Below are 23893 nucleotides of genomic sequence, written 5' to 3'. Positions count from 1 at the left end.
TGCAAATTACACTGACCTCTGGGGCAAACACCTGGCATAAGTAGTTGAATGTTAATCTATACAGTTATATTTCTATATTGTTATACATTACCTTTGTTTTGTGAGAACTGTTGTGAATTGTGTTCTAAAGACACATTATTGACAGAAGACTCAGGCCTGTCAATGTCTTTATCCATGGCTACCAGGAGTCGGTTGTAATCCTGATCTTCTGTACTGTTGGCCCTTGTGCTGTTGGACTGTGAGGGTGTTGAGCTCGGGAGGTCCTCCAGGAGGCCTGAGCCCTGCTGCTGCTGTTTGGAACTCCGGGCCTTTCGGTTAGTCAGCTGAGTGAGTCCTTGGCCACTATCTTTATTGAGAGGAAAGGAGGAAGAGGATTGCATAGATCCAGAGCGGCCTGAACCAGATCTGGGCTTGCTGTCTGGCAGAACACCGTTGCTGTTGGAAGTGGAGTGCGGACCACCTTGCCGACCCCCAGTCCGCCCACCAACGTTTGACCCGTACATTCCTCTTGTTGAGTTCTGGTTTGAGTCGGCAAAATCATTCAAGCTGCAACGGATTAAATGCATTTCGTAAAACTTCTCAGATAAAACGATGCGGAAGAAATCAGAGAGAAACAAAAATGGCATTTCACTTTTTTATTTTATTTAACTAAAAAAAATCCTCACTCACTTAGCATCACTTTGAATTCGTACAATTTCCCTGAGATCAAAAGGTTTTCCAGTCTCCATGGGAGAGTTGGATTCCACAGACAGCCGTCGTTTGAAGGGCTCCCATATTCCCTGGGCCTCCAGATAGGCAGTAGCGATGACCAGCAGGAACATGGAGCTAAAGAAATATCACACTGTTATTCATTTACAGATAAAGAAACAAGTATTTTATTAATTCCATGTGTTAGAATATATAAAAAAATATTATACATGAAACAGAATTAGAAAGACGATACTAATACACTACAAACACAATGCTCAATTTACATAATATACACTCACCTAAAGGATTATTAGGAACACCATACTAATACTGTGTTTGACCCCCTTTCGCCTTCAGAACTGCCTTAATTCTACGTGGCATTGATTCAACAAGGTGCTGAAAGCATTCTTTAGAAATGTTGGCCCATATTGATAGGATAGCATCTTGCAGTTGATGGAGATTTGTGGGATGCACATCCAGGGAACAAAGCTTCTGTTCCACCACATCCCAAAGATGCTCTATTGGGTTGAGATCTGGTGACTGTGGGGGCCATTTTAGTACAGTGAACTCATTGTCATGTTCAAGAAACCAATTTGAAATGATTCGAGCTTTGTGACATGGTGCATTATCCTGCAGGAAGTAGCCATCAGAGGATGGGTACATGGTAGTCATAAAGGGATGGACATGGTCAGAAACAATGCTCAGGTAGGCCGTGGCATTTAAACGATGCCCAATTGGCACTAAGGGGCCTAAAGTGTGCCAAGAAAACATCCCCCACACCATTACACCACCACCACCAGCCTGCACAGTGGTAACAAGGAATGATGGATCCATGTTCTCATTCTGTTTACGCCAAATTCTGACTCTACCATCTGAATGTCTCAACAGAAATCGAGACTCATCAGACCAGGCAACATTTTTCCAGTCTTCAACTGTCCAATTTTGGTGAGCTCGTGCAAATTGTAGCCTCTTTTTCCTATTTGTAGTGGAGATGAGTGGTACCCGGTGGGGTCTTCTGCTGTTGTAGCCCATCCGCCTCAAGGTTGTGCGTGTTGTGGCTTCACAAATGCTTTGCTGCATACCTCGGTTGTAACGAGTGGTTATTTCAGTCAAAGTTGCTCTTCTATCAGCTTGAATCAGTCGGCCCATTCTCCTCTGACCTCTAGCATCAACAAGGCATTTTCGCCCACAGGACTGCCGCATACTGGATGTTTTTCCCTTTTCACACTATTATTTGTAAACCCTAGAAATGGTTGTGCGTGAAAATCCCAGTAACTGAGCAGATTGTGAAATACTCAGACCGGCCCGTCTGGCACCAACAACCATGCCACGCTCAAAATTGCTTAAATCACCTTTCTTTCCCATTCTGACATTCAGTTTGGAGTTCAGGAGATTGTCTTGACCAGGACCACACCCCTAAATGCATTGAAGCAACTGCCATGTGATTGGTTGATTAGATAATTGCATTAATGAGAAATTTAACAGGTCTTCCTAATAATCCTTTAGGTGAGTGTACATAGGCCTATCTATAGCAAACATTTCTTAAAATGTCAAAAATGAATGCCAGGGTTTCATACTTTATTTATACTTGAATTTTAGGCCTAACCAACTCCAATAATCTACTGTTCAAAAGTTTGGGGTCAGTATTTTCTTAAAGAAATTAATACTTTTTAAGAGTTAAGTATTAATACTGTAGTTTAAATTACTTTTTCCATCAAATAAACCAGGAAAAAAACCCCAATTTTTTTCTACAAAAATATTAAGCAAAGAATTGTTTTCAAAATTGATAAGAAATGTTTCTTGAGCACAATATCAGTATATTATAATGATTTCTGAAAGATCATGTGACACTGAAGACTGGAGTAATGATGCTGAAATAAAATAAATGTGAGCATAAGAGACTTGTTTAAAAAAAATAAAAATAAAAAATAATATCTTACTGGCCCCAAACTTTTGAATGTTAGTGGATCAGTGTGGACTGTTAATCCAAAAGATAAGATTTGAAAAAACAAATCAGAATTATGTGCAGTGTGAACAAAGGCTTAGTTTTTGCTGTGCAATGTTTATAAGATTTTATGAGTAAGAGTTTAGACTTTCTTAGTTATCAGGTGATCGAATATGAGAAATCAGACCTCATAATGAGGGAGACGATGATGTAGAGCTCAAGCTCCCAGTTGGGTCGGGGAAGGGTCTCGGCACACACTGCCAGCATGTGATATGGCAATGATGCATTCAGCACGAACGCAAACACTGAGCCTCCCGCAGTCACCAACTTCAGCTCCCGGATCACTCTGGATGATGTGAAATCTGGTGTAAACCTGCACATCACAAGATAGAAAAGAGTTAATCATATCTTTGTCCAACTGTTATTTATGATCGAACTCTCTAAAATAAGTGAAATTAAATTCATTTGGAATGAAAAGCAGCTACGTTTTAAAGACATTATTAACACAACATTTATTTTCTGTTAAAAATGGTAACCATGAAACCACTCACAGTATGACGAGGTCTTTTGAACTGTTTGGTTTGAGTGCAAATTCTTCACAGTTGAGAACTTTGAAGCCATAACCCTCACATGCGTTGCCACTGATCTCCATAGATCGAATGTGAATCGGGAGAAGACCTGTGTTCTCCAGCCTGAAAGTCCTTCGAAGAGTGAAGTTTGGTTCCTTGGCTTTAACTTAAAGAATTGAGAAACATACACAACAGCATAATAAGTATGTGAATAGAAAGGTAAAGAATATCAAACTTCAGAATTCTTATTTAACTTAACTTTGACACTCACCATCTGAACAGTCTTTGAGGAATGCCTCGGTAAGTTTAAACCTCAGAGAGTTGCCTAGGCCTGGGGCTTTACCAGCCAGTCTAAGACTCTCTGTTGTGCCTTGACCATGAACCATGATCAAGTCTACTATCGTCAGGTTGTTCCTGTGCAAACATGACAAGGGTAATGTGCAACAGCACTCTCATAGCATTCTTTTTTTTTTTTGGCACTCACTTGGCACACTAAACTTACCTGACGACTAGCAGAGAAGAGACACTGTGATTGGTAATGGGTCTGAACCTCACATTGAAGGACTTTACCTCCCCAGGCATAAGGAGCACATTGTATATGTAGGGCCGAATCAAACCTTCAACAAATCCTGTGGAACTCTTCATCACTGAAGACTGACAAACATACACAAATCATTAGCAGCATAGACACACCCCAACCATGGTGCAGCAATTCTTTATTTGGGTGGATATCATGAAAGGAATTTTGCCAAGTAGAAGAATTAAGTTAAATTGATTCAATAATACAATGAAATGTCACTACATGGTCACAAAAAGTCCTTGTTACTTACATGATTTTTATGGACCTGGAATTCCAGTGTATGTGTGTCAATGTTGATGTTGGACAACTTTCCTAATGGAAACCTTTAAGGAACAACAGGAAATAAAACATCAGATGAAATCCATTTTAGGGCTGCATGATATGGCAAAAGAACTAACATTGCAATATCTGTACATTTACTGTACATATTGTTCTTTCACATCTAGCACTTAATACAAATAAAATATTATCTGGAGATTTATTTATTATTTTTAAGCCATATTTTGTTTTCATATAATATCCCACTTGCTAATATTTTTTCTACTGGTTAAAATATTTACTTGCCCTGCCAAAAATGTCACTGGCATTGCTACAAAAAACAAAAAAAGTAATTGTTTTCATTGTTTTTGACATATACCTTGCATTCTAATTAATAAGTTTGTTGCAACACCAAAAATTCACAATTATCGATTCAAATTTCAATACCACAGCAACTAATACAAGCCTAACTAAATGTAAAGTTAAAAAATTATTAAAGAGAAATAAACAGTAATAAAATAAGAACAAATAAAAAAAATAACAAATAACAAAACAACAAAAAGATGCAAGTGAAATAAATAGTGCTATAAGTTTTTCAGGTGGCTCTAACAGTAGTATTCAGGTAAGAAATGCTACAGAAATTGAATAAAGCAATCAAATGTAAAATGACTGCACAATCTTCACTGTATAAATTAAACAGATTAAACCTTTGACATGTACAATCACACTGTATAATGTGATCAACTGCTAAATTCAAATGTGTTTTCGCACTTTGGCTGGCGCTTCATCACAACTATTCAGTTTTCAACCACATAATGTTTATGTTAGTTTTCAGACATTTAAATACATTTAAGTACAAGCAAATATACATTTCTAGTTAGTAAAATACACACTGACATCCATGGAAGCAGCAATAATAATCCTTTCAATTATAATTTGACGATATGTTTTATTCATATCAGATACCACTTACTTTCATGTATTTCGGGAGAAGTGGGTGAATTAACATGATGTAAATCTAACAGATCTGATTCACTGAAATGAGGCACAAACTAACATGGCGATGCCTATTCGTGTTAATTTAGAACATAATCATAATAAAGGTGTTAAAACGACAAAACACATACACATATTTGACAATCGGAAATATGTATATGTATATGTAGGGGCTTTCGCACCGGAGGAACCTTTTCATAGTTCCTAGAACTATTGGCAATTGAAAACTAATACCTTTTGTCTACATTCTTTGTAAAACAGTTCAATCTAATAACGTATTAGACAGGACTGTTAGACAAATCGTAAACGAATGAACACTGAGAATGTGAGCACTGTGCGCTCAGGCTCTGGCTGACGTTCTCAGTGCCGTAAAAATAAAAGTCACAACAACAGGCGCAGCTTACGTCACTTCAGAGTTCCTGCTGGCGGTGCGAACGCAAACATGAAAATGTTCCTAGGGGAACCACTCGTTGGTGGCTGGTGACTTGTTCCTAGAACTAAGTTCCTATAACTAACCGGTGCGAAAGCCCCTTATCAGATAGTTCATTATATAGTTCACAAGTTTGTGAATATTTCACAAATTTGTTAACTATATCATGGACTATCTGATATATTCAGATTGTCAAATAACAAATGTGTTTTGTCATATATTTTGAATAAAAAATAAACAAAATAAAAGCGATACATCTGTCATAGAGCGTGGCTGCGGTGTGTAAAAAAGCAGAGAATTACTTCTCGTGAAAAGCATGACGCGACATCATGGAAATAAGATGATCCGGTCTAAAATAACATTCGCCTTAGAAAAAACTCATGCTGAATATGCATGAATATTCATGCAGCTAGAATATTTTAAACTTGCGTGTGAAAGGGTTGAAGCTACTAAATGTTTTCGGGCAAGAGCAATGAGTGATTCTTTTTCTTTTGTTGTTTGATTAACAATAATGACACACATAGCAGCAGGTATATTTAGGCTGCTGTCACTTTCAGACTTATGTACGGATCTAACATACTGATAGACATTCGATTTTCTCCAACTGTTTACACTCACTTAAGAAAAATTCTAAATCTGTTTACGAGGATACTCACTAAGACGTGCACTTCAAATATGTGTGCATTTGTCCATTCAAGTGCGATAAGATGAAAAGGAGAACTCAATTTGGTCTGAAAGACGACTTTCTGTGTGCATGCTTCAGATGTGTGCGTACGGAAAACTATCTATAAGACAGCTTGCGGGTACTGAATTGAGTTCTCTTTCACATCTTCTTGCACTTTAAAGGCCCCGGGCCATCGGTCAGTCCTTATATCAAGCCCTGGATGGTATAAACAGGTCTTCATACATGAAAACGCATAAGAAGTGCCTTACCTGTCAGCAAGTTTGCCTGTGAACACTGAAGGATTTGGGTACAGAGCCAGAGGGAGAACCTGGACGTAGACCGGGACATCGGCTGGGTTTTCTAGAATCACTTCTTCTTCCTAAAGAGAAAAGTTCAGGTCAATGTTTTTGACTACAGTGAAAATACTATAGTGAACTTAATCATTTGCAGCTAAAACAAATGAATACAAAGATATTAATAAATAGGCACACAAAGGGGAGAGGTATGTAGAATTTTGTAAATGATTGGTGTGTGAATACACTCACCGATGAGCTGTTGGTGTTTGTAAGTGAAAAATGGATCTGTTGTGATGAGTTGACCAGCGAGGGCCATGTGAGCTGTGCTAAGATTTTGGCCTGAACATTCTTCTGCAGATCTGTGTTCACTTCGAAGAAAGCTTCAACCCTTCACAAACAAGACAATCACATCAAAGATACATACACAATACATTCACTGTGTGGTTATCTAAATATGGTTTCAAGCAAGATGTATCGGACTCACTCAAGGCCTGATTGCTCTTTGAGCTCTCGCCATCTTTTCAGGAGCCGCTGGTGTAGATCTACATCAGCATCCCACATGTCCTCCTGCATAACTAAACCATGGGGCCTGGACTCCGCTGCAGAAAGAAAAACACATAGGAGAAATATTAATTGAGAAAACAACACATTTTTTAAATAAAGACTTAATTTATTTCAGAAAAAAAGCATACATTTCAATACAAACGGTAATCCCACATAACAGTGATCACCACACTGCAAGCTGGCATCAAAATAAATGTTTGCTATCTGGAAAAGGAATAAAAAACAAAAGTAAATTCTTAAGATATAAAACATCTGATTCATCCAAAATGATTCTATATTGTATTATTGTACTTATAGCAAATTAAACTGAGCAAACTGTGGGCAGGTGCATTTCATTTAGTATAGCGTTATAGTGTTGTAATTGGGCCTGGCACCTTGGACTTTCGTCTGGGTTCCAACTCCACTTTGTTATTGCGAAGTCGTTTGAAGTAAAACCGGACGTCCTCAGTGAGAGAGCGAATTTGCTGAAGCCTTACTTTCTGTGAGAAAGAACTCTGTATGCTGAAACCTTGGTGAACTACTTTTCCCTAAATAAAAAACACAGAAAAACATTAACAGCTGATGAAAATCACTTTGAAATAGTCTGAAACCTAATGAATGGTCTCTTGTCTTGTAAAAATAACAGTGGTTTGCAAAACAGGTCATGTTAGCACATGGCACTGGACACAGGGAGTGGTGATCAAACAGTGCCTGGGGGTAAAAGCAGGGATGAATCACATGCTCACATTACATGTACAATAGAAGTGTCTTTAGTACGTTGAGATCTCAATGAACAGGTACTTTTGAACCATTTACAAAAATAAATCTAAAGACAAAAGAATATGACTAAGATTTTGAGAAGTACACTGAGAATCTACATAAAATTATGGTTTTTAAGACTTACCGGGAATGAAGGGGGAAGAGTGATTTGTTTGGGTGAACAGCTTAATGTTCCAACAGCTATGAGAGCCTTTACAGGGATAGTCAATATCTGAAAGAGAAACATATTAGCTAAAGATTTGCTCAATGGTTGCCACTGTGTTGTTAAATAGATATGCCACTTTTCTACCTATAGTGTGCCTGAGCTGGTGCAGGAGCTTGATCTGAAACTGTTCTAAAACTTTTGCTCCCCTACAAAACCCCTAAAACCTGCTGGTATCAAACCAGGAACCGCTAACATCAGTGGCTGTCAGCCCAGTATAATATACACACCAAAATGAAAATTTCAGAACAGCTCAATCTGCAAAGATTGACGTGAAATAATCTAGAAAGTTCCCCTTATAAATTAATGAAAGTAATGTTATATATACACATACTTCTGCCAATAGTTCTAGAAACTATGAAAAGATTCCTCCGATGCAAAAGCCTCTATAGGGGCTTTCGCACTGGAGGAACCTTTTCATAATTCCTACAAAGCCCCATATATATATATATATATATATATATATATATATATATATATATATATATATATATATATACTCCGTTTAATATATACTGTATATGGGGCTTTCGCAGCGTGTAGTTCTAGGTCCGAGATCTAATGGTTCCCTTAGGAACATTTTCCTGTTTGCGTTTGCACCGCCAGTAGGAACTCTGAAATATGAAGTAAGCCGCACTTCTTGTTGTGACTTATTTTAACGGCATGGCGGACCTTTATTTTGACGGTGCTGAGAACGGCAGAGCCTGAGCACACAGTGCTTGCATTGTCCGTGTTCATTAGTTTGCAATCTGTCTAAAAGTCCTGTCTAATACGTTATTAGATAGAACTGTTATACATAGAAAGTAGACAGTATATGAAAAGGTATTAGCTTATGCCATTTGGTTGATGTCCAGTGTTGCTAGCCTGAGCAGAATTACAGGTTAAGAGGCCCATCTATCACTGTTTTCCATGTTCGAAGAGTTCGTTTCTGGAGTAAATATATAGGCTATAATCTGTGTGTTTACAGAGCTTTTAAAAAAATGGTAGTTGCTGGTGTTTCGCATGTGTTCGGTCAATCAGCGAACACTAACGTCACTGGTAGTCCCAATAGTGCTGGGTCAGACCCTGCCCTGAAGTAGGAGCTAAATTAGTTCCTCCAAAAGGAGTTCCTAGAACTAAAATCATTCCTAGTTCCTGTGGTGCGAACACGCCAAAAACCAGGTACTTCCGCCAATAGTTCTAGGAATTATGAAAAGGTTCCTCCAGTGCAAAAGGACGGAATGGATCAGAGGAATCTTTTCTTAGTTCCTAGAACTCCTAGAACTATTGGCGGAAGTACCTGCCAATAGTCAGTGACAAAACCTTCATTGGTTTAAGTTCACAGATCCCCCTGCCTTAGCATCAGTTTTGGCATGACAGTTTTAGGGAAAAATAGTCATAATAGAGACCCACACATTCAGGATGAAACATACCTCATAGTCTGTTGTAATGTGTATGGCTCCATCATAAACTCCCTCTAGAGCTTTAGCCACCAAAGTGACTTTAAACGCTGCATAATAGCCCGAGGCTAAAATTACCTGAGGAAACAGACATGCAATACAGAGTTATGAACACCTATGCGTACAAATGACAGTCCTGTAACCATCCTACTTTTCTTGCAGGATGCAAATACATACTGGAACACAACTACATTAAACCTAACCGATGCTCATATTTACTTTTAAAATATGAAAAACATGGCACACATGGCAAACAACTCTTTTAAAAATGTTAACTTTATAAATCTTCCCTCATTAGATGGATGAGAGCATGTTTGTTTCTATACTGATCATTAATGTTGGAACATTGTGTGATGGCCCTATAAATATCACAACATGGAATAATAAACTTCACATTTAATGCACCAGTGGCATATTGCACGAAGCTAGATGAACAAACTCTGAGTTTCAGAGTAGGTTTAGAGTTGACAAATAGATCAGGTTCAACGGGGTCACAACGCTTGGTATAAACGTTGTCTGTCAACTCAGGTTTGATCCAGAGTTTGCGATTAACTCTAAATCGCGTGCACCTAAAAGTGACACGTGCGGCAAACGGAACATGGAGAGCGTCAGTTTGATTCACTTCTCGCAGATTACGGCGCAAATTACTTCTCAGGTCTGTAGATTAAGAGATCATTTTGAAAATTAGCATTTACAAGGCAGGAATAAACACTGATTCATATAATATAAATTTTATAAATAATTAGCACCAAAAGATGAGACAAAAAGATTTTGTCTCTAAAGTAGCAACTGAAACCAGCTTTGTGCAACAGGCCACTGCTCTCTTTAGCGTAACTCTAACGTTAAGTGGTGTACATAAAATACTCTGTAGTCTTACTGAAGCATTTCTCTGTGAACTGTACCAATCAGTTTACATTAACTTATTTTGGCTCTTAAAAAAAAAAAAAAAAAATTATAGATGAAATAACTCCTGTGCTTGCAGTACCCCAAAACCACATATCTTGCGACACTTCTGCAATTTTACCACAAGTACGGACATGTAAAGATTCCACCGGAAGTCATATGACTGCCTGCAGATATAATCCATTCTGAGATAGCCATGTATGGCTCTATTTGGTTATCAGCTGTGTTTCCAATCTTTAAAATCTGAAATATTTTCAATCACATAAAGACCACAAAATATTTATATACATTTAAAACTATTAGAGCAGAGAGGGTACAAAAAAATGTTCATCAATATTTAGGGTGGGTGAGTGCATCATTGCAGGTGTTAAGTTGATTCTTTGAGGAAAATTTATATTTTAAATAAAAATATGAACATAAAATGAAAACAAAATATGAATTACTAGTGTGCTATTGCAGTCTTATTTTGCTGCACAAGTCATGATCAATTTTAACATTCAGAATCTTTGAATGTAGTCATTTTTTTCAGAATTTTGTAACAGTACTACTTGTAATAGCATCAGTACTTCATAATGGTATTAGTATCACTTTTACAACCACTAGCACAGCTTTTGACAATTCCACACTTTCCACTTTACAATACTTTTTAACCACACAATTCACATTATATATTTATACTGGATAACTTAGCATATCTGGATTGTAAATACTTTTATCAGATATTTATTATGATACAGAGATAATTATCTTAGTTCATGAATATTCCAGCAAAAAGACAACTTAAGCTCTGTGAAATGCTGTCTATTACAGAGAAAATGATTCTGGAATGATTTAAACATAAGTTCTGGTAAGGGGCAGTAAAGGAGTGATAAAGACTGCGCTCTTACGGTTTTATATTGGGCGGCTGATGTGTTCTGCAGCTCTTGAATTCTGCTCAGTGCTATACTTCTGTTCCCTCTTTCTGTGTTAAGCAACTCCAATGACAGACTGTCTCCTGTCACCAACCACGACTTTATCTCCAACTGTAAGTACAGAGAAATCCCTGAACACGTATTCATAAAGAAAAAGCCATATCGACATTACTGCTCACTCCAGTAACGTCTTGAAAGTTTAAAATAGGACTGCTATTCTTATCCAAATGAGAAAAATGTGACAAAGTACTGAACATGATGACCTCGCACCTCAATTGGGTTGCTGTTGACCACCACAAACACCAAACTGCTGGTGTCTGTGGCACTAAGGACACCAAAGTCTAAGATATGCTCTCGTAGACAGGGAGGAAGAACAACGGGCTGTTAAATAAGAAAGCAAAGACAAATCATGGCCATATAATCTCTAAAATGAAGCAATTAATTCACAACATTTAAAATTCAGAATTAGGTTACATTGGTGACAGTTTGTCCCATGTAAGCTGTTTCTAATGTACCTCCAAGAAGCCTGTGTAGGCCCTGACTGGCAGGTGAAATTTAGAAGCATTGGTGATGAGGAGAATGTTGCTGTCGATGTGGATGGAGGGTCTTACTGGTCGAAACAGAAGGGAGAAAATGTAGCGGGACTCATGGGGAGGGATAAGAACTGGTGTGCTGAAATTATGCACCTGTAAAAAATAATAAAAAATATATATATATATATTTTTTACTTTCATTTTAATATTTTTACTTGAAAGAAGTTTTCTGCTGACAAAATTGTGAAGGCTAGAAAAATTGCTCACATTGAACATTGTCTTGGCTTCTTCGGGAAGGGACACATTGTGGATGCGTATGGCAAAGTTGAAAGTATTAGTGAGGTAGATGGGCCTGTCCACTGGATCTACAGGACTGTCTCTGATGTGGAACAGGGTGGCTGTGTGGTCAAAGCCCAGGTACCTAGAAACAGTAAGCATTAATACATTGTAAACTAGTTATAAAAATCTAAATCTAAATCTAAATATATGCTGGTGAACTTAAAGAATGCTTACCCTTCTAAAACTTCAGCTTGGTAAGGGATTTCAAGCTTTGAGTAGCTTTTCTCTTTTGCCTTCACTGTTATTTTTCCAGAAAACTGGTCTGGTCTTCTTGCTTTTGAAGCTGGAAGGTTACAAAAACATTTTTTTTAAATAACACCACAAACATTTATTTTGTTAAATCTGTAAACACTTGTTTTCCATGTAAAACAATGAATAAAAATGTCTAAAATAAATAATTTCATGATAATGAAAAAGCACTGGTAACATTGTAAACAGACTTTAGTTGCTTTGATGTGATCAGACTAAGTTATTACGTTATTAAGTTATAATTTTTTTATCACATTTTTTTTCTAATCAATATCCACATGATCATTACAGATTTCAAGCCACAAATGTTTCTTCTACCTTCTACTCAAACTTAATAAACTTTTGACTTATGGATAAAAATCTGTTCACTGACGGGAATTATCATCAAATCAATACAGATATGCATGATGATGGGTTAATCTATATGAGGACAAAGGCCAAATGCCCTCCTAATGATACCTCTAAAAACAACAGTACTTACCATCAAAACTAATACTTGCAACTTTGGCATATCGGCTCTCTCCAGCTTTTAGTGTAATTTGCTTGAACTCAACTACGACAGCTTCATTCGATGGAGTTGGCCTAACACTCTATACAACACAAACACATTGCGAGCATTAAAATAGATATTTAATTCACCAGTTAAATCAAAAACCTTGCCAGACTTACACTACCATTAAAAAGTTTGGGGTCAGTAAGATTTTTTTTCCCTAAAGAAATTAATACTTTTATTCAGCAAGGGTGAATTAAATTGATCAAAATATACAGTAAAATCATGTGTTACGAAATATTTCCATTTCAAATGAATGCTGTTTTGAACATTCTAATCATCAAAGAATCCCAAAAAAGGTGCATCACAGTTTTTTCAACTCTGATAATTAGTAATGTTTAAGTGACAAATGATCTTATTAGAATGATTTGTAATAAAATAAATGACATTTTAAATTCTAAACTGGAATAATATTTCACAATATTACGGTTTATACTGCCAAATAAACCAAATAAACAGTCTTGGTGAGCATAAAAGACTTCCGATATAAAAATCTTATCGACCCCACACTTTTGAACGGTAGTGTACAAATAATCCATGTAAATAAGCCCTGTAAATTACCATGATCGATACATCTTTTGTTCCTGAATTTAACAGATGCAAATTCAGTTGTTTTGGTCGATCTGTAAAGTTGAAAGGACACAAAGAATTGTTACTTTTCCCCCACAGTATCTACCATACTGCTGTCAAATGTATTGGGGAAAAAAAGCACACCTTGCGATCGAAGCGTACCAAAGTCCAGCATCTCTGTGGAGGAGTATATACCAGGTGCTGGAAAGATGCACAAACCATGAGTTAGGGCTGAAATAATACTGATCAGATGGTATCAGAAAAGGTGATTCCAACTGACCTGTGGTGACTTCAACCTCCACAGGGAGGATGATAAACTCGTCCTCGTTGGACGCATTAGTTTTAATTCTTATGAAGGCTGTGTGGTTGTCAGCGTCTCGAGAGGAGAAACTGGCTCTCATCACACCCTTTGTCTCGAAAGGAGCGATCTCCTATAAAACACAGAAAATTAAGCACATGAAAATAATAAATTGTACCACAACAGTGATTTAAGTGAGCACACTTAAGTGTGAATAAAAAGTTATGCTCACCCATAATTTTTTGGTGCCACCCTGTTGTCCAGTAGGCAGCTCTAAATGTAGGTCTCCTCCACTGGTATACATCTCTACAACCTGAAACCATAAACAACCATGAAAAGACAATGATAAAGATAAAGAACCAAAACGGCTCACTGGTTAAATAAAATATGATAGAAGCACACGCAAATGCCAAGATCACACTACAGGATTTTAAGCCCGAGTCAACGAGCTTGCCGATAGGTCGGGCTGTGATCGGGGGCAAATCAGCGGGTGATCAGCGCTCGCCAATCTTTATGTGTGAACTACTCAACGCATCAAAGAGGCTCGCTGATGCCTCACCGACGCCAGACAAATATCTAGCATGCTAAATATCTGGAGCTGTCGGCTGACTCAACGCATTAAACGACAGCCAATGGAGTATAGGCTTGAGCACCCAAAGAAATGGTTGAGCGCCCACCGAAAAATTCCATTAATTCTAACCAATAATAAAGAAAAATGATTGCAGCTTTCAGACACAAATTTCTTCTCATTTTTATAGTTCATTTGAGGCCGTTTTATGGCGTTATTTTAATGAGAATTGTCGAGAGTGCATTATTGTTATTATTCTCTTTCAAACTGGGCGCGCGCTCTCAAATATACAGTGGTCGCATGGCTCTGCTCTCACTCAGATTTTAAGTGTGCGCGTTCAAACTTTGTCCTGAACACTTGTGAATCTCTACTTGCTCTTTCTTTAGAATTGAAAAAGCTTTCAACCACCAGACTTTCACGACGACTGACTGACAAAATAACACAGTGTACCTTTAAATTCGTCTTTGTTTCATTAGATAGCATTTTCAAGCTGATTTTAGTCATGTAGTCATTTTATTTTTTAATAGTTATTTTGAGTTAAGTACTTAATGTGAATAGGTATTTAATTCATTATTTAATTATTTTAATTAATTAAATTCATTTTATTTTTAGTGAACCGCTACTGAACATCAGATATCAGCCTGGATCACTCATGGATGGAGTGAATTTTTTTTTTGTTGGTCATGTATTTGCAGTATGTGCGTTTACCTTCTGTGTAATTAATTAAATCAAGCGCATTATCGAAAGGAGAAAAATGAGAACGTTAAAATATTTTAAGGTGCACTTGTTGCATATGTGTATAATAACTTATTCCAGTTATCATTTGCTAATGGAAACTGAGGTGAATAAAAATGTGTTTTATATTTTGTTGGTAATGTATTTGCAAGTGCGTTTGGCATTCCACTTCTCGCGTGTGAATTCATGACAAAACAAAACGTGGTTTGGGGACCAGATAGAGTCGTTGGCTGACAGTTGTTGTCAGCTCGTGTATTGGGTGACCCCTTGTTGCAGATCAATTATGTAGTTTCACGTAGTGTGAACACCAAAACGACTTCAAGACTCCACAGCAAGTCATGTAGTCTGAACAGCACAATGATCTGCAGACGTGTAGTCGTGTAGTCTAAACTAGGTATAAAGTTTTGCGTACCTGCAGTGGTTCACTGTGTGGGTTGAAGATGCTTATGAGTGGAGAGAAGCTGCTATTTACTGGAACTCTGGCCCCTACGAAGGGCCTGAGTCTGTAAGGATTGGGGATGCCCACACCAAACACCTAAAATCAAACTACAGTCAAATCTTCTGTCCAAAAGATCAATGTAATGGTTGTACACCAAAATGCAGAACAACATTTTTAAGCATATGAAATGTACCTGGTATGTAAACACTCCATGATGTGATGTGTTAATAAATAAGGTATTTTCTACATTCCCTACTACTCGAGCTAGAAACACCACATCAAATGAGGTGTTGCCTCCAGGTGGAATTATCTGCAAGTAAACAACAGAAAGTGTTACATGTACAGTATGAAAGATTACCTGCGTCACTCCGTACACTTCACTCACTATTGTCAGAACGTTACCTAGTGTTGATATAGAGCAAAAAATGCAGGAGCAAAAATAATAATATAAATGTATTAATAATTAAAATAATAAATAAATAATAGGGACATTATTTTTAGGTTATTATTATTGGATGCAAACATGATGTGGTCACATGCTTTTTCAACCATCTCTGAACTGGCTTAAGCGGATGATTCTGAAAACATTTCTGACCCAGTTTACACTTGAATTTAGCATCTCCCAATTTCAAATGTTTTACCTGAAATGGATGCTAACACCAAGTGTAACCTTTGGTACCCAAGAGTACACTGAGTTTACGGCAGCTGGTCGGCCACAAGTCATTAGCCAGGGCAGAGTGTAGCTGATTTATGTAGACATCAGGAACAGGTGGGATGTGTTTAATTTATAACCGCCTGGAGTGTGAGCACACACACACTAAAAGCTTTAAATAGAAGCTTCAGTGAGGTCAGTGTCCTGCTGTTTCACTGACGTGAATGTGTGTATGGGTGACATTCAATGACTCCCTTCACACATCAAAACTATACAAAGGGAAGGTGGTGTCTCCACTGAGGTCTTCGACAGATGAGCTTTGGTGTGAGCTCAGATGTTTATTTATGTCATGTCTTGTGCCACACAATAAGATGAGGCATTTACCACACAGATACAGAAACTGGCACACAAGCTAAAAGAACATTTCTTCAGTTCTTTTTTTGCTAGGTTTAAACAGGAAGTCATAACTGTCACAGTACTTTGTAGATCACACCTAGGGTTTTCTCTGTGAGACATAATACAACACACTATTGGTCAAAAGTTACAGGTCAGTAAGATTTCTGATGTTTATGAAATAAGTCTCTTAGGCTGCATCTATTTGACCAATAATACATTAATAAAAAAAGCAATATTGTGAAATAAAATAAATGCTGAAATAAATAATCAGCCATTACAGCAGACTTCAGAAGCCGGGTTTCCATTACAGATTTGCACAAAACTTTTGCGATATTTTCTAAATGTGGATAAAAAAAAACTATTTCGAAACGACGGCATTTCCATTAACCGATGTCGTGCGAATAATTTTTTTTTTTTTTTTTCGTGATAAGTCATTCCAAAAATCATGCCAACGGATGTTGGTAGTTTTTTGTATATCGCAGCCACCACTAGCCATTATTTTTAACTGAAGGAGGCGTAGGCGTGTTATTCAAGCATTAATGGCAAGGAAAGTCCCTTATACTTTGGAGTGGCCTCGTATGTGGTGTTTCTGAGTGTTTCTCCCTCCTATCTGCTTTGAGGTCTTGATAAATTGTGGCATTTCTTTGTTGTTCAGAATCCAGTATTCCTAGGAATTCTTTTGTCTTTTATGAGTTTAATAAAGAACCGTCTCATCTTGTGTCCAAACATACCACGCCATCTTTAAAGAATGATCGACTTTTATGTACGCCAGGTGACCCGTAAATGTGAAAAAACTGTTTCCTTTGCAGTTTTTTTGAATTGACTGAAAAACCACCTCATACAAGTGCAAAAAATGGTGCTCATACTGCTCAAGAAACATTTCTTATTATCAATGTTGAAAACAGTTGTGCTGCTTAATATGTTTGTGAAAACCATTATACATTTTTTTTTCAAGATTCTTAGATAGTTCAAAAGAACAGAATTTATTTAACTGATATCAATGAATTGTCATCTTGGTTAATTTAATGCATCTTTGCTAACTAAAGGTATTAAATTGCTTTAAAAAATAAAATAAAATAATAATTCTGACCCCAAACTTTTGAACGGTAGTGTATGAAATAACTCAATGATTTAAACATGATATTTAAAATAATAATAATAATAATAAATAAATAAATAAATCATACTTACCCTATTCTGAAAAAAGGATGCATGAAAATGTGATGTTGTTGCTGATATTGATATTAAACTTATTTCTTCTGAACTTGGATTGTGTAAGTAAACTTTTTCCATTTTTGGCATTCCAACTGGCCTATGGATAAAGGCAAAAGAACATTTAGCAACCAGGAAAAGGACAGAAGAGTATGGTACATACTGACAACTTTGCAGGTCAATTTAAAAAAAATGTATGTATTCAGCATCTGAGGAGGCTCATTTCTATTTATCAGCTTATGCACAAGTACATATGAACAAAATCAATGTGTTAAAAATGTGTTTTGATAGAATCATAAGACAAATGATTGTTGTTAAATGTTAAAAAATGAATAACAGATAAATAAACAGTTTTTCCACACATGCTATCAGTATGAGATTAAAGCACGAGATACAGGGTGAGCTACGAATTTATCGAAGGTTCTATTGCTTGCTGCTGGCAAAAGAGGGACTGGCCTGATCAATGCTGTACAATGACTCCATAGGAAACTAAAGAGACTTTGAACTTAGCATGAAATAATGCAAACAACGGGAGGTGAAGTAAGAGTTATCTGGTAGAACAGTAACACCAGCAGAAAATCTCATACACCCATATTTTTAAGGATAATATAGGAAAGCTTGTTTTACAACTCATTCCAAACTGCATAAATGATAACCATGTAGGGCATATAAATGGGAAAACAAAGCACTCAAGTATAACGGTTTCAAAGAGGCCCTTTAAAACAAACATTTCACAGCAGGTTCATAATTTTTTATGGTGTCATTCTGTTGGGATCACCTGACCAGCTGGGGAGGGAGCTTATTAAACGAATGCATCTAATGAGGCAGGGATGGGTGTTGGCTTCTTTAAATGACACATACTAAAGTGCATACAAGACTAATAATACAACAACATTCAAGAGCACACAAAATACTTAAAAATATTCCACTGTATGACGACTAACTTCTGTCGAAAACCACCCATCATTACTTAGATTAGATTGGAAATGTTGTAATCAGTGTATAGTTATATATAGCTTGTTATAATATATCTACAAAAGCAAGCTATTCAGGAACTTAATTGGCCATTCTTTTTTAAGCTAGAAAAGTGACACTAAGCCTGCAGGAAATAATAAATATTTTTTCACCATTTCATTTTTTTTTTCATATAGAATCACAGTTAATATAAATAGTCGCTTGTCATTAATATTCATGCATCATAACATAATAAATAGAAAAATTGTGTTTTTGATGTTTCAATATCACATGATACTGTGGGACAATGTTGTCACAGCTTTAAATGTCATGTCAACCATCCAGTTAGTGTTGTCTTACTGTTCATGAAAGTCCAGCATTGGAGGCTCAAAGCGTATGGGTCTGCTGTTCCCCCGCTGAGAGGATGCACTGCAAGAGAAAGGAGATACACTGTAAATGAGGGGGACACAGTGAGAGACACCGTTTTTTGTAATCCAATGTGCTTTTTTTTTTGTCACACCACAACATGGCCTGTTGAGGATCAAATGACGCCTCTCTATTTCCCTTTAGGCAAAGAGAAAGATACACCCACACTTGTACCTACACAGTAACAAATAGTCTTTGTCTGGCATGGAAGCATCAGGTTTACACCAAACATTAAAGTTCAGAAACCCACTAAGGTGAAACATCCTTCCACTGGAAGGATGTTTCAAAGATCATGGGAAAGAAATGACAAAGGGAAGCTGAAGTGATTTAGTTAGTAACTAAGATTTTTTGTAACTTTGCTGTTTTTATGGGAGTATAATAATAATAATAATAATAATAATAATAATATTTATTGTATGATTATTTTTTATTATTTTTATTATTTACTTATTTGAAGATGACTTATTTAATTATTATCATCGTCAATCATAATAAATAATAATACCAATAGGTAATTGAAAAAAATTATAGTATTTTTTATCTCTAGATAAAAGACTGAAGTAAACCCTTATCTTAACAGGATGTCAAACAAATTCTACTAGAACTATTTATTACATTTACAAGTTACCAATATAACAAATGTTTTCATAGAGGGGTAACATAAGGCAAATCTTATGTAAACCAAAAAAAAAATAAAAAATGATAACGGCTCTCAAACCATGAGAGTGTTAAGAGTGACATACACTCATTCCATTTGACTAAGGACATTGTCTCTCTGGGGCAAGACTAGCAGCATATTTGTGGATTAACAGAATGTGACACGTCAAGTTGCACACCAATGTGTTTGAGTGAAATATAGCCTGTATCTTGTAATCTCTCAACTGCAGGGATAATTTACGCAGGGATAACAAACACTTATGTGAACTATATGTAGATGATTCTAAAGCTTGACTCAAATAAACAGTCATCATGACCTGTGGATACACAGTTTAGCCAAAATGAGCTAGAAAAGAGCTAAAGGGTGAAATAACTACACCATCAGCAGATTAATTTGCCACTTTAAAGATGCAAAAAACATGTCAATGTGTCATGCAATGTTTCTGTTGGATGAGATCAGAGATAACCTTCAAATATAAAAGTCTTAAAGGGCATTAACTAGGCTGACGGGTCTGGCAGCACAAACCACAGAATGAAAAATAGCTGTGTCCCTAACACAGTAGTGTCAACCACTTCCCAACTGCAGTATGCGTGTGTGTGTGTGTACTTGTGCTTTAAAAAAACACACAAAAAACACACCTGAGGAGCTGCAATAAAAACACCACTAAAGTAGACAAAGTTCAATAATAGATCTGATAACACAAAAGAAAAACTGCCCATCCATAAACATAAGAGAAAAACACAGTCTCTATTAAGCACTTGACCACAAAGCTACACATTTTTGTAAAAAAAACACCAACAGTGTTTGCTTGCTTCCTCTTTTTCTTGCTTGCACTACACTTGACATGCATGCTAAACCGTTCACGCCAAGCTGATGGTGTCGACTGAGGGTGTGTCCTCTTGCAGCTGAGATGACGAGTCATAACACAGACAATCAGCCAATGAAAACCAGCCACCGCTAGCATACAGCCGAGTAGGTTGGCCAAGCCCTCGAGCTGGAAAGCCTTGATTGGTTGAGAATTGAATAGGCTACCTAGTACACAAAAAGTTGATCTACTGGAATTAGATCAAAACACACCTGAAATAAAAACATTCAAGGGGGAGGTGAACATCAAAATTCTTCTGGCATTTAAGAGAACAATAGCTTTTCCATCTTTGACTCACTGCTCTTTAACACCAGTTCCTCTGCCTACGAACTTAAAAGACAGTGTTGTGTAACTCTTCATAAACTCAATTTAAGAGGTATTCACAAGGGATGGAATTACCTTATAATTACCTGAACTCTGATCTACGGAGTAAAATCACTGAAGTACTTAAAATGCCACAGCAAAGCCACACCATTCAGTCATCCATTGATTCATTCATTCCCTTCGCTCAGCTGTGTGACAATTTACTGAATGCCAATGACCGCCAAGAGAGTATCTGAATCTGATTAAATCATTTGAAATGCGAAAGTCGTCCGATGAAATGACAGCTGGTGACGTTTGCATTTGTTTGCTCATTCGTTTTTTCCTCGAGCACAGGAATGTCTCATAGTTTAGTGGGAATGTTCAGTTCACATGTCTCGTTAAGAACCAAACAAATGTTTCTTGGAAAGTCTAATATAAACCACATGCGGGCTGTGGCCAAGCATGTACAAAGCAAAGCATGAAGAGAATCTCTGGGTGTATGAAAGTATAACCTTACCTTTTTTGACGATATGAGCTAAGATCAATATCAGACTCTGTCTGTAGGAAGAAAAGAAACAAAATTAGCCTCTAAAAGTAATAGTACCAATATGCAGGACAACTAAAGCAGAGACAGAGCAGGTTATAAAGACAGAAGGTCTAGGTCAAACATGTCCCACCAAAGTGTTAAAGTCTAACTGTTGGACAAGGAGCTTGCTATATGTATGGGCTACTGTTTGTGTACACCGAGTGTGTGTTAGACTCTCAAAATACGCTTGTGGTGATGTTCTCACTGAGGTCCACTCCTGTAGGGCTAAAATAAAATGCAAACAGCAGGATGGGGAGTATGGTTTGTCTATTTATAAACCTTAACATTTCCACTAAAGTCCAAACTCACATGTACACAAAACCACTAAGATTATAGAGTTCATAGTCCCATTCAAGGGACTATTACAGCTATCATTTCAAAACCGCTCAGATATTTGATTTTATTAGGGAGAACTTTATTGGGCAATGAAATCCATCTGACAAAATTGTTTATTAAGGGATAGTTCACCCAAAAACGAAGATTATGTCATCAATTACTCACTCTCATGTTGTTCAAACCCTGAATGAGTTTCTTTCTTCTGTTGAACACAAAAGAAGATATTTTGAAGAATGTTGGTAACCAGACAGTTGACAGTAGTCATTGACTTCCATAGTATTTAATTTTTTTCCTACTATGGAAGTCAATGGCTACAGTCAACTGTCTGGTTACCAACATTCTTCAAAATGTCTTTTGTGTTCAACAGAAGACAGAATGACTAAACTTACATTTTTGGGTGACCTTGACCTATCTCTTAAAGGCTAATAAACCATAACTAGTACTGCAAAGTATCAAACATACAGTAGTAGAAAAGGATAAAACAGAAGACTTAAAAAGACTCAGGATGTGTTCACACTTGTAGTTCGGTTCGCTTGGTTTGGACAAAAAAAAAAACTAATTTAGTCCTGGTCCACTTGGTGTTTACATTGAACTTTTAACACCGAACCTAGAGGGACAGGGAAACATTCACAACCTGATTGGTTGGCTATTATGACGTATATTTCGCGCCGGAACTTACCAAACATCCAAAACAATGCTATGTTCTCGTTGTATATGCGTAGCCTACATATGATGGTATTTTGCCCAGCTGGTAACTTGTGAAGAGCTTATAAAATGAGTAAAGTAGTGAAAACAGCAACAGGAATTCCTCTGTCATACACACAAGCGAAGATCTGCTGCATGGAGACGCGGTTCTGATGCCTGTACCGAACTGTGATGGGCAACATTGCGACTATGACGAGAAAAACACTGGTACGCTTGAGCATTCTGTCCTTTTTACGGTTGCATCTTGAGACATCATGTTCCATTTTTGGTTTGTTTACATGTATTTGGTCAGTGTTGCGTTCATATTTCATTCGAACCGCACCAGAGTTCGTTTGGACTGAGACTCATCTTTTAAGCGGTCTCATCCCACTTGTTTGGTGCGCACCAGGGTTCAGATGGCAGCGTTCATACTTATTTAAATGAACCACACACTAACAGAGCAATCGCACTAGGGTTTGTTTTAATCAAACCAAACATGCCAAATGCAAAACACACCCTTAATCAGATTTAAAATTAGATGAAGCTTTTAAGCTGTTACTAAGCTCTCATCAACATTGAGTAAAAACTAAATTATGTAAAACTGGTGTATCACAAAAAGTGGTATTTCACAATATTCATTCAATTCAGGTAATTATTTTATGTGGATGTGTCAGTCTTTCTTACAGAAGTCTGTTTTGTTTTGTTTTTTTTGCCATTGATTATAGCCATTGATTATAGTTCATAAAGTTAAAATATAGTTTAATATGGATATTTTTCTTAAAAAAAAACCCCATCGCTTCAGAAGGTATTTATTAGCCCACTGGAGTCATATGGATTACATTTATGATGGATGGATGCGCTTTTTGGAGCTTCAAACACTGGGGCACTATTCAATGTCATTGCAAAGCTGGGAAGAGCCAGGATATTAATGAATATAACTCCAATTGTGTGCAAGTGAAAGAAGAAAGTCATACCTAGGATGGCCTGAGGGTGAGTAAATTTACAGGATGATTTTCATTTTTGGATGAACTATTCATGTAACTCTGTTTGCAACAGCTTCAAAAAACTTCACAGCTGACTAACAAAGTGTTTCAGTTTTTTTTCACAGTTGTTGCTCTGTGAACAAAGACTCGCATTTAAGTGACTAGCACTTTCCTTTTTTTTTAAAATCAAATAGTTCGGTTGATTGTCTCACTACCTTTACAGTCTCATCCACTAATCATGATCAAATTTGTTTGTCATTTATTCGAAACATCAGGGTTTGTAGTATGTAATGTATTCACAGTTCAACCCGATTTTCCTATGGCCTTTAAACTGCAATGCAAGCTTCATGT

The 23893-nt window shown here is 36.9% G+C and overlaps 1 protein-coding gene across 3 annotated transcripts in view; it reads right to left on the bottom strand.

Annotated features, from left to right (window-relative positions):
• tmem131 (transmembrane protein 131) overlaps positions 1-23893 on the bottom strand; it is a 38245-nt gene that overhangs the window by 5966 nt on the left and 8386 nt on the right. For 2 of the 3 annotated variants that reach the window (XM_082190366.1, XM_082190367.1), the window contains exons 3-31: positions 21471-21511; positions 19062-19130; positions 17727-17847; positions 15681-15797; positions 15461-15583; positions 13978-14058; positions 13728-13878; positions 13592-13648; positions 13439-13500; positions 12809-12917; positions 12253-12361; positions 12007-12160; positions 11722-11892; positions 11477-11587; positions 11183-11317; positions 9366-9470; positions 7876-7962; positions 7367-7519; positions 7121-7196; positions 6913-7027; positions 6678-6816; positions 6402-6511; positions 4035-4107; positions 3707-3858; positions 3476-3618; positions 3187-3370; positions 2823-3008; positions 670-825; positions 92-546 (exon numbers count right to left, since the gene is read on the bottom strand). In XM_082190366.1, coding sequence (XP_082046492.1) covers positions 92-546; positions 670-825; positions 2823-3008; positions 3187-3370; positions 3476-3618; positions 3707-3858; positions 4035-4107; positions 6402-6511; positions 6678-6816; positions 6913-7027; positions 7121-7196; positions 7367-7519; positions 7876-7962; positions 9366-9470; positions 11183-11317; positions 11477-11587; positions 11722-11892; positions 12007-12160; positions 12253-12361; positions 12809-12917; positions 13439-13500; positions 13592-13648; positions 13728-13878; positions 13978-14058; positions 15461-15583; positions 15681-15797; positions 17727-17847; positions 19062-19130; positions 21471-21511 — 3745 coding nt within the window. Of the gene's footprint in view, positions 1-91; positions 547-669; positions 826-2822; positions 3009-3186; positions 3371-3475; positions 3619-3706; positions 3859-4034; positions 4108-6401; positions 6512-6677; positions 6817-6912; positions 7028-7120; positions 7197-7366; positions 7520-7875; positions 7963-9365; positions 9471-11182; positions 11318-11476; positions 11588-11721; positions 11893-12006; positions 12161-12252; positions 12362-12808; positions 12918-13438; positions 13501-13591; positions 13649-13727; positions 13879-13977; positions 14059-15460; positions 15584-15680; positions 15798-17726; positions 17848-19061; positions 19133-21470; positions 21512-23893 lie in introns of all 3 variants that reach the window. The other variant, XM_082190368.1, reaches the window with a different exon arrangement.

The sequence above is a fragment of the Leuciscus leuciscus genome (assembly GCF_965113295.1).
Source record: "Leuciscus leuciscus genome assembly, chromosome: 14".
Classification (NCBI taxonomy): Eukaryota; Metazoa; Chordata; class Actinopteri; order Cypriniformes; family Leuciscidae; genus Leuciscus; species Leuciscus leuciscus.
The sequence above is the reverse complement of the archived record's forward strand: the minus strand, read 5'-3'. Positions and strand labels throughout refer to the sequence as shown.